At 40.8% G+C, this 10597-nt stretch overlaps 1 protein-coding gene across 1 annotated transcript; it reads left to right on the forward strand.

Annotated features, from left to right (window-relative positions):
* Positions 1-318: 318 nt before the first annotated feature.
* On the forward strand, positions 319-10350 carry LOC135537179 (vitellogenin-like). The gene is given in 35 exon segments (XM_064963384.1): positions 319-358; positions 524-544; positions 686-837; positions 929-1180; positions 1270-1431; positions 1522-1670; positions 1762-1912; positions 2020-2177; positions 2242-2407; positions 3941-4066; positions 4315-4533; positions 4628-4845; positions 4940-5037; positions 5147-5271; positions 5366-5467; positions 5581-5700; positions 5796-5982; positions 6079-6172; positions 6257-6442; positions 6564-6723; positions 6836-7049; positions 7134-7355; positions 7358-7422; positions 7566-7625; positions 7729-7803; positions 7914-8120; positions 8255-8406; positions 8504-8651; positions 8760-8886; positions 8985-9168; positions 9265-9359; positions 9490-9584; positions 9718-9883; positions 9968-10129; positions 10238-10350. Coding segments are annotated over 35 exon segments (4971 nt in total).
* Positions 10351-10597: the final 247 nt, after the last annotated feature.

Consider the following 10597-nt stretch of genomic DNA (forward strand, 5'->3'; position numbering starts at 1 on the left):
AATGAAGGTTGTAGTACACATAACTTGTTGGATAAAACAACACGTGATTCTCCAGATCATTTTCATTAAAGAACTGACTTAGATGGACATTGATCTGTGAAGGGCTAAATGGCAGTGGGGCAGGTTAACCTAACCTACGGGTGTATGTGGCCACCTCAGAAGTAGTGATAACCAACTCGACAGGCTTTATTATGAGCACATACTGATCTCAACTTATGAAACATTAGTTAATTATATATTTTGTTACGATTGTTTTTGTCGATAGAGCACTTCTTTAAAAGGTGGACTGGGACTGTTGTTCCTCACATCACACTGGCCATGAGAGCAGTAGTACTTGCACTGACTCTAGCCCTTGTGGGTAAGTACAGTTTTTTTCTGTCTAATTCGAGTGCAGATATTATAACTAACTTCATGTAAATATAACTAAGTTATGTAAATATTGAAATGTACAATTCTGTATCAATGACATTTTTTGAAAAACATTCAGTAACATTGTGACAATTATTTTTGTTTTATCTTGTAGCGAGTCAATCTGTTAACTTTGGTAAGTACATATTATTTTTATGGATTTTTACTTATGTTTGTTAGGTAGTTTCACTTCTGCATTTGTTTCTAGTTAAATACATTAAATAAAACCAGTTCTCAGATCACAAGATCATCAAATATGTTTTGATTGTTATTACAGCCCCTGATTTTGCTGCCAGTAAGACCTATGTGTACAAGTATGAGGCACTGCTCCTGGGTGGTCTGCCTGAGGAGGATCTGGCTAGAGCTGGAGTAAAAGTAATCAGCAAAGTTCTTATCAGTGCAGTTGCAGAGAATACCTACTTGCTGAAGGTATTTATTATACATGAAGTTCCCACACAAACAATATATTAATGTGATGTCCATTACATTGACTAATACATCAATTGATATCTTCTTGTAGCTTGTGAACCCTGAGATCTTTGAGTACAGTGGTGTGTGGCCCAACGATCCTTTCGTCCCAGCTGCAAAACTCACTTCAGCCCTGGCTGCTCAGTTCTCGATTCCCATCAAGTTTGAGTATGCCAAGGGTGTTGTGGGTAAGGTATTTGCCCCCACTGCTGTCTCTGAAACAGTGCTGAATGTCCATAGAGGTATCCTGAACATTCTTCAGCTCAACATCAAGAAGACACAAAACGTCTATGAGTTGCAGGAGGTAAAACTTGTATATGTTCATATTTAGATGCAAAACATGTTTCAGTAAGCAATGTTTGAGTTCCTCACTCATGCTCTCTTTTGTGTTAGGCTGGAGCTCAGGGAGTGTGCAAGACCCACTATATGATCAGGGAGGATGCCAAGGCAGAGCACATCCATTTGACCAAGAGCAAGGATCTCAATAACTGCCAGCAGAGAATCATGAAGGACTTTGGTCTGGCTTACACAGAGAAGTGTGTAGAGTGCCGGCAGGTATGAGCATAAGTATCTATTTGGGGGGTTGGAAAAACATAACCAGAAACACTTCACATGACAATACAACTCTGTGTTTTGTCTAAACAGAGAGGGGAGGCCCTGATGGGAGCTGCCACTTACAAATACCTCATGAAGCCCGCTGACAATGGTGCTCTGATCTTGGAGGCCACTGTTACTGAGCTCCATCAGTTCACACCATTCAATGAGATGTCAGGAGCTGCCCAAACGGAAGCAAAGTATGTTGACTGATTTGTGGTATAAAAGGAAAACATTTTCATTTTATTAAGCTTATAGGTTTAAAAGTTTCCCATGAACTACCTTTCACAGACAAATGTTGACTTTCGTTGAGATCAAGAAGGCTCCAATTATTGTCCCCAATAATAACTATGTTCACCGTGGATCCATCCGGTATGAGTTTGCCACTGAGATTCTCCAGATGCCCATTCAGCTCCTTAAGATCAGCAACGCACGTGCTCAGGTACAGTGACTCAATGACTCTATCTATTAATTGATACATAAGCCTGACAATATGTAAAGCCAAAGATAACAATGATTTAATACAAGCACTTCATTATAATTATTTAGGCTGTGAAGATCCTGAATCATCTGGTCACATACAACACGGCAGAGGTCCATGAAGATGCTCCTCTTAAGTTTCTGCAGTTTATTCAGCTCCTGCGCGTGGCGAGCTCTGAGACTATTAATGCCATCTGGGATGAGTTCAAGGCCAAACCAGCTTACAGGTAAAAAAAATCTTGCTCAATTGCTCAAACAAAGACACAATGACAGAAAACCTTTTTTTTTCAGACACTGGATCCTGGATGCTGTCCCCTCCATCGGAAGATCAGTGGCTGTGAGATTTATCAAGGAGAAGTTTTTGGCTGGTGACATCACTATTTTTGAGGCTGCTCAGGCTCTGGTTGCCGCTGTGCATATGGTGGCTGCTGATCTGGAGACTGTCAAGCTTGTTGAAGTAAGTAAACCTTTAAATGATGTTTAAGCATTATTATAGATTTCCTCATTAAGATGACAAAAAATTGTAGCATGAGGTGGTCTAGTGGTTAACACCACTACCTTCAACACATATGTGACCCAGAGTCTCGATTCAGTTTTATGTAGCAACATTTGGTGTTTTTTAAATTTAAAGTAGAGACTCAGATCTACAAAACGGTATATCATACACCACGGTTGAGGAACAATGCGAAAGTAATTCTGCTTTGAAAGTTGGTCAACTTGTAACCTCACTTTTGAGAAAATGTCCCTTGAATTTTTTCCTACACCTACTGGAGAGCTTCTGCGTTTAAACCTATTCGGCATCGTTCACACCCTCTAAAGCCCTAGCCCCACCCATCTCCATAAGGATTCACATTTGAGACCATGAGCTAAACAGAGTGAGTAAGGTAGTGTAGTAAACAACCAAAAATTTCAAGACTAAAAGTGGTGAAAGTAGTAGCCTAAAATAGGGAAAACTCCAGTTAAAAATGCACTTTACCTAGTCCTTGGCCTATATCCTAATATGACTTTGAAAGTGTCCGGATAAAAATATATTATAATTATTTTATAATTATACATTATGCTTACCCAGACACTTGTCCAAAACTGATGGGTCATGTGAAATAAATTATATAACCACCCCCAGCCACATGTAGCTAAGTGGATGGTAACTATTGTCTGGACATGTACACATGTTCATGAAATACAATCGATGGCCGTAATCAGCAATTACAAGTGGCTTTCTGAGATACAAATAATATTACTACAGAGATCATACATGTGCCGTTCGCTAGCAAGCCAGCAAGCTAACATTTGCTAGCTAGCTAACAGTACGCTTGAACTTGCAATGAAAATGACTTTCTGACTAAATTTGAAACTTGTAATATCTGAGAATGTAGCTACACTCTTACCAGTATACATGGATGAACACTTCATGGCAGTGTCTTTTCTGTTTGGTTTGTTGCAAGCTACAGCTTGTTGGGCCCGTTGTTGTGTCAAGTCACTTCGGTTCACACTGACTGTGTGCAGAAAGTAGTCATCACAATTTTTTCCCACTAATCTTTGTCGATAGCACCTAATAAATTCTGGGCAACAATGTTGTTGAGCGCAGTAGCAACACATTTGCAGATCTCCATGGCTAGCATTATATCTTTCAAAAAAGCCACTGTAGCAAGGATTATTGACATATACCGAGCAGCTCATGTATTAGACAGAAGCGTGCTTCATAGCAGACCAACACAAACTCATCTCTCGGCATGTCCAGCCCATTCATTAGCCCATTCATTATCTCAGCCAATCATGGCTAGCGGGAAGGTATTTTTCCATGGCTAAACCAACTAGGCTCCTAATTTAACAATTGTATTCATATTTACAGATAGCATACAGGTTTGTTATGAAGGCACATAACAGTTCACGTCCTGGACCCACTTTACTCCTAAACTGTCCTATCTCTTCAATATTTTGTAAGAAATTATATAAAGATGACTCAAAACAATACCTTTTTCACCACCAGAGCATGGCTTTCAACCACAAGATTCAGACACACCCAGTTCTACGTGAGATCGCCATGCTTGGTTATGGTACCATGGTTTCCAAATACTGCGTTGAATATCCCAACTGCCCCGCTGAACTTGTGAAGGTAAACTGGATGTATTTTCCTATAATCATTTACATTTGAGTCACTTAACAGATAGATGCTCTTATGATAGATAGGTGAGATAGCAACATATCACAATCGTATCAAGTATATTTTCCCTCAAAAAAAGATTTATCAGCAAAGTCAGTGCTATTGGGATACTCTTCAAAGAGGTAGATGTCATCTCATGTACATGATGATCTACTGATTGAGGTTATTCAAACATATCTACTGTACATGTTTTCCCACAGCCCATCCACGAACTTGCTGTTCAGGCTGTTGCTAATAGCAAATTTGAGGAACTCTCCATGGTTCTTAAAACTCTGGGTAATGCTGGCCATCCTGCTAGCATTAAACCAATCACAAAGCTCCTGCCCGTGTTTGGAACTGCAGCTGCTGCTCTGCCCCTGAGAGTCCAGGCTGATGCAGTCTTGGCCCTGAGGAACATTGCTAAGAGGGAGCCTAGAATGGTGAGTACAGTCCCTCCATTAAATTGCAAATGACAACATCATCATTCTCAGTGGCGAAGTCCATTCAAATCTCTGCATTATTGTTGTGAAATAGGTCCAGGAAGTTGCTGTGCAGTTGTTCATGGACAAGGCTCTCCACCCAGAGCTCCGCATGCTTGCCTGCATTGTTTTGTTTGAGACAAAGCCCCCAATGGGCCTGGTGATTACTTTAGCTAGCATTCTGAAAACAGAGAAAAATCTGCAGGTGGCTAGCTTCACCTACTCTCACATGATGTCCCTGACCAGGAGCACCGCCCCTGACTTTGCCTCAGTGTAAGAGCACTCTTTCACCTTTACATGTCATTACATCTCTCTCAATATCTATGGAATCAGATTTAATAACATAGTTGCTATTCCTTCATTTTAGTGCTGCTGCCTGCAATGTTGCTGTCAAGATGCTCAACACCAAATTTAGAAGATTGAGGTGCCACTTCAGTCAAGCCATCCACCTGGATGCCTATTCCAGTAAGGGCCTCCTCTTATCTTCCTTGGCTTGCAACGACTGGCCCATTAGCATCATTCACTAAACATCAACAAAGTCAATCATTAACAGTCATTTTTCCCCATTTTAAAGATCCCCTGAGGATTGGTGCTGCTGCCAGTGCTTTCTACATCAACAATGCTGCCACCCTTTTCCCCAGAACTGTCATGGCCAAAGCTCGCACCTACTTTGCTGGAGCAGCTGCTGATGTTCTTGAGGTAAAGGCGTTTTTTTCAAAGTTCCTTGAAATGATAATGATTGAGAACATTTAAAACACTTTTTAACTGTCCAAGCTTAATGTTTGCCCCTTAGGTTGGAGTGAGAACTGAGGGAATCCAAGAGGCTCTTCTGAAATTACCCCCAGCTCCTGAAAATGCTGACAGGATCACCAAGATGAGGCGTGTCATTAAGGCTGTAAGTATCAACAATCACTACGTTACACATTTATCTTAAATTGCTTCAATCCCTGTGGATTTTTTAAATTAAATCAATCAATCAGGTTTGCTTTACTCCTCATCTATCCACAGCTGTCTGACTGGAGGTCCCTAGACACAAAAAAGCCCCTAGCCTCCATATATGTGAAGTTCTTTGGGCAGGAAATTGCCTTTGCCAACATCGACAAGTCCATCATCGATCAGGCACTTCAGGTACAACAGATGATATAACTTAATAGTCTCCAAAAGTATTCATAAAACATTCACAGTTGAGGGACAAAACAGCTAAACCTAATAATATCCCACAGCTTGCCAACAGTCCTTCTGCACACGCTTTGGGAAGAAATGCCTTGAAGGCACTGTTGGCTGGAGCAACTTTCCGGCATGTTAAGCCCCTGCTGGCTGCAGAGGTGCGCCGCATCTTCCCCACCGCTGTTGGTTTGCCCATGGAGCTCAGTTACTACAGTGCTGCTGTCGCTAAAGGATACGTCAAAGGTAACTATATCATAATAATTCTTGCTTAGTAATTAGTAGTTCTTCGCTAGATCTCTGATCTCCCATATGAATGTGCTTTTATCTTTATGTTCATAGTCCGCGCCACTCTGACACCTCCTCTGCCTGACACCTTTCATGCTGCCCAGCTATTGAAAACAAACATTGAGCTCAATGCCGAAGTTAGATCAAGGTAGGCATAAGACCAATATTTTCTGATGACATCATTATTACCACAAATCTTGGTAAATTTAACAAATGTCTCCTCTTCCTGTAGCATTGTCATGCATACATTTGCTGTGATGGGAGTGAACACTGCATTCATCCAGGCTGCTATGATGGCAAGAGCTAAGGTCCACACAATTGTCCCTGCAAAATTTGCAGCACAGCTTGACATCTCTGATGGCAACTTCAAGTTTGAGGCTTTACCTGTTTCCCCTCCTGAGCATATTGCTGAGGCATAGTAAGGGCAATCTTTTTCTTGGTCAGAAAAGAGGATGTAATATCTGTTTACATTAAGTTCATATTTTTTTAACATGGCTGCCACACTACAGATTTCATGAGATCTATGTTCCTTCAAACAGCATTGAGACCTTTGCTGTGGCAAGAAATGTGGAGGATGTCCCAGCCGAGAGAATAACTCCCTTGATTCCTGACCAAAGAGGAGCAAGAAGCGCACAGCACTCCAGGGATAAGTTCACATCTATGATTGCAGCCTCTGCTGACTCTTTTGCTGGAAGTTTGGTGAGTTTGTATGAAATACTTGTTCAGAACTAAATTCCCATAAGCATTGCCAATCAGAAATTATTAACCTCAGACATTTGATACATTTTGTGAATTTATATCATTTTTTCAGTCAAGATCTTCTGAGATCCTCTATTCTGATTTGCCATCCAACTTCAAGCCCATCATTAAGGCAATTGTAGTCCACCTTGAGGATACAATCTGTGTCGAAAGGCTTGGAGTCAAAGCATGCTTTGAATTTTCCTCAGAGAGTGCTGCCTTCATCAGAAACACTCTTTTCTACAACATGATTGGAAAGCATTCAGTCCTTATTTCTGTGAAACCATGTAAGCATTCATTTGGTAATAAGCCAAGTTCAGCATATACATGCAACAATTTGTTTAGCTATTCATAATGCATTCCATTTTTAGCAGCATCTGAGCCCGCCATCGAGAGGCTGGAGTTTGAAGTGCAAGTTGGGCCCAAGGCTGCAGAAAAGATTATCAAAGTCATCACCATGAACGAAGAGGAGGAAGCTCCCAAGGGAAAAACTGTACTGTTGAAGCTCAAGAAAATTCTGGTGCCTGATCTGAAGAACGGCACCAGAGATTCCTCTAGTTCCAGCAGCTCTAGTTCCAGCAGCTCTAGTAGTTCCCACCTAGACCCAACAAATCAGAGAGCAGCAGCTCTTCCAGCTCCTCCAGCTCCCGCATCTCCAAGGTAAGGCCACTGTTTCTCACAAAACTCTTTGACTCAGATATATACGGAGTTGACAAACAAGGCACAGACCTGTTGCAAACATACATAGATGTTAAAAATGTGAAGAGAATTTATTGAATGTAATGGTATTTTTACCCAAATAGCCTGACGGCCCAAACCAGCCTTACGACCCCAACGACCGCAAATTCAAAAAGAATCACAAGGTACAATATTGAGGAATTTTCATCTACGGTATGGTTGACAAAAATAAATGTTTGTATAAAAGTTTTTCCGTAAATACCCTGGGTTTTGCATGTTTGTTTGCAGGACTCTCAAGCCACCTCCAATGTCATCTCCAGAAGCAAGAGCAGTGCCTCTAGCTTCCATGCCATCTACAAGCAGGTGACACTTCACCATCATAACTTGAGTCAAGATTATCATCTCTTTCATTGTGTGCCATTGGGAGAGAGCGCAGAGATGAATTAAGATTTAAAATGTGTTTCTCTTCTCAGGACAAATTCCTTGGCAATAAACTTGCCCCTAAGGTGATCATCCTCTTCCGTTTAGTGAGAGCTGACCATAAGATAGAGGGATACCAGGTTACTGCTTACTTTAACAAAGCTACTCCCAGACTGCAGATCATTATGGCTGCCCTTGATGAGAACGACAACTGGAAACTGTGTGCTGATGGTGTTCTGCTCAGCAAACACAAAGTCACTGTAAGATCAAATATCTTGTAAATGGTGCTACAATATCCATTTTCTGATTGTTTTTTATGTTTAGGTTGTACCATGGGTAGCAATAACATCTAAGGTATACTAAAAAAATGTACACTTTTTGTTCTCCTAATTAGGCCAAGATTGCTTGGGGTGCAGAGTGCAAGGATTATAACACCTTTATCACTGCTGAGACTGGTCTTGTTGGTCCAAGCCCTGCAGTTCGTCTGAGGTTGTCTTGGGACAAACTCCCCAAGGTTCCCAAGGCTGTTTGGCGCTATGTTAGGATGTACGGTTACTCATTTATTATTTACTAGTGATAGCTGAATAATGTTACAGAACAAATCAAGAACAACTTCTGATTTGTGTAACCTTTTCTCTTCTAGCGTGTCTGAATTCATCCCTGGGTACATCCCATATTACCTGGCTGACTTGGTTCCAATGCAAAAAGACAAAAATAGTGAGAAACAGATTCAATGCACTGTGGTTGCAACATCTGAAAGGACCCTGGATGTCATTCTGAAAACACCCAAGGTGAGGAACATTGTTTTTCCCACAATAGCATTTTCTGCTAATTTATTTCTCCAGACTTCTCTTCTTGGTTGACTGTTTCTGATGAGGATTTGTGTATCTAAATCACAGATGACACTGTATAAAATGGGTGTGTACCTCCCCTGTTCTCTGCCCATTGAGTCTATGACTGATCTTTCTCCCTTTGATGACAACATTGTTAACAAAATCCATTACTTGTTTTCTGAAGTCAACGCAGGTAAGCAGTAACAATAAAGAAACTAAAAAACAAAACAATGTCACAGTACAACGTTAAAAAAGGCAAGGAAGGTATAAATTAACACTATTGTTTTCCAGTTAAATGTAGCATGGTCCGAGACACGTTGACAACATTTAACAACAGGGAGTACAAGATCAACATGCCTCTCTCCTGCTACCAAGTTTTGGCTCAGGATTGCACCATAGAGCTCAAATTCATGGTTCTGCTGAAGAAGGATCACGCATCTGAACAAAACCACATCAATGTGAAAATCTCTGACATGTGAGAATTGTTTTAGAAAACAATTGCTTTTGACACAAATATATTTCTTAGTTCCATCAATAACAATGTATGAAATGTTATCTTTGACACTTCCAGTGATGTTGACCTGTACACTGAGGACAATGATGTGATAGTGAAGGTCAATGGAATGGAAATTTCCAAAGACAACCTCCCATACAAGGACCCCTCAGGTTTCTCATGCTCCTTCAACCTTATTTATCAACATCACAATAACTAGAATAATCCAATGTACTGCAGTAATAAGATAATAGAAAATGGCCTCATCCATAAACTACAACATTGTTTATTTTCTTGCCTAAGGTTCTATCAAGATCGATCGGAAGGGTGAAGGTGTGTCTCTCTATGCCAAAAGCCATGGTCTCCAAGAAGTCTACTTTGATAATAACTCATGGAAGGTGATTGGAATCTTATGTCATAATATCAATAATACTGTATCATTAAATTTATGAATAGCGTATTACTTGTTTAAAGGGTACTAATACATAAGCAGTCAGTTGTTCTAAGTTGTTGTGTGATTTTGGCACTCAGATTAAAGTTGTGGACTGGATGAAGGGACAGACCTGTGGACTCTGTGGAAATGCTGATGGCGAAGACAGACAGGAGTACCGTACACCCAGTGGCCGCCTGACCAAGAGCTCAGTCAGCTTTGCCCATTCCTGGGTGCTTCCTTCTGATAGCTGCCGTGATGCGTCTGGTAAGTCTAAGCCTACCGCTTATGCTGCATTACAAATGTCAGTTAATTTAGTTAACATATTATTGCTGTACCTCTCTATGTCAGAATGTCTCATGAAGCTCGAGTCTGTGAAGCTGGAGAAGCAGGTGATTGTTGATGACAGGGAGTCCAAATGCTACTCTGTTGAACCTGTGCTGCGCTGTCTGCCTGGATGCCTCCCAGTGAGGACCACCCCCATCACCATCGGTTTCCACTGCTTGCCCGTCGGTGAGTCTATAATGGACAACTGTTTTACTGAAGACACCATACTGTTCTGATGTATCCAATAAATGCTGATCTGCAGTTCCTAATTTCTTACTTTCTTTCCTATTACAGATTCCAACCTGAACCGCTCTGAAGGTCTGACCAGCATCTATGAGAAGAGTGTGGACCTGATGGAGAAGGCAGAAGCCCATGTGGCCTGTCGCTGCTCTGAGCAGTGCATTTAGTGCTCTGGTGGAGCAGATACTGTAACTTTTATAACAGAAAATATGTAATTTCACATCACTGAGATGTAACCTACAACATTATTGACCACTCAAATTGTAATAAATCCAGCTGTGCATTCAAAGATTGTCTCTGATACATTTTTCCGCATTTTTCATTTGCAAAAAGAGCCCTCTAATAAAGAAATTTAATGGCAATCACTTTTCATGGTGAATTATGAAATAAATAAAAACTATTTTTTTTAAAGAC

This window comes from Oncorhynchus masou, unplaced genomic scaffold, assembly GCF_036934945.1.
Source record: "Oncorhynchus masou masou isolate Uvic2021 unplaced genomic scaffold, UVic_Omas_1.1 unplaced_scaffold_7200, whole genome shotgun sequence".
Classification (NCBI taxonomy): domain Eukaryota; kingdom Metazoa; phylum Chordata; class Actinopteri; order Salmoniformes; family Salmonidae; genus Oncorhynchus; species Oncorhynchus masou.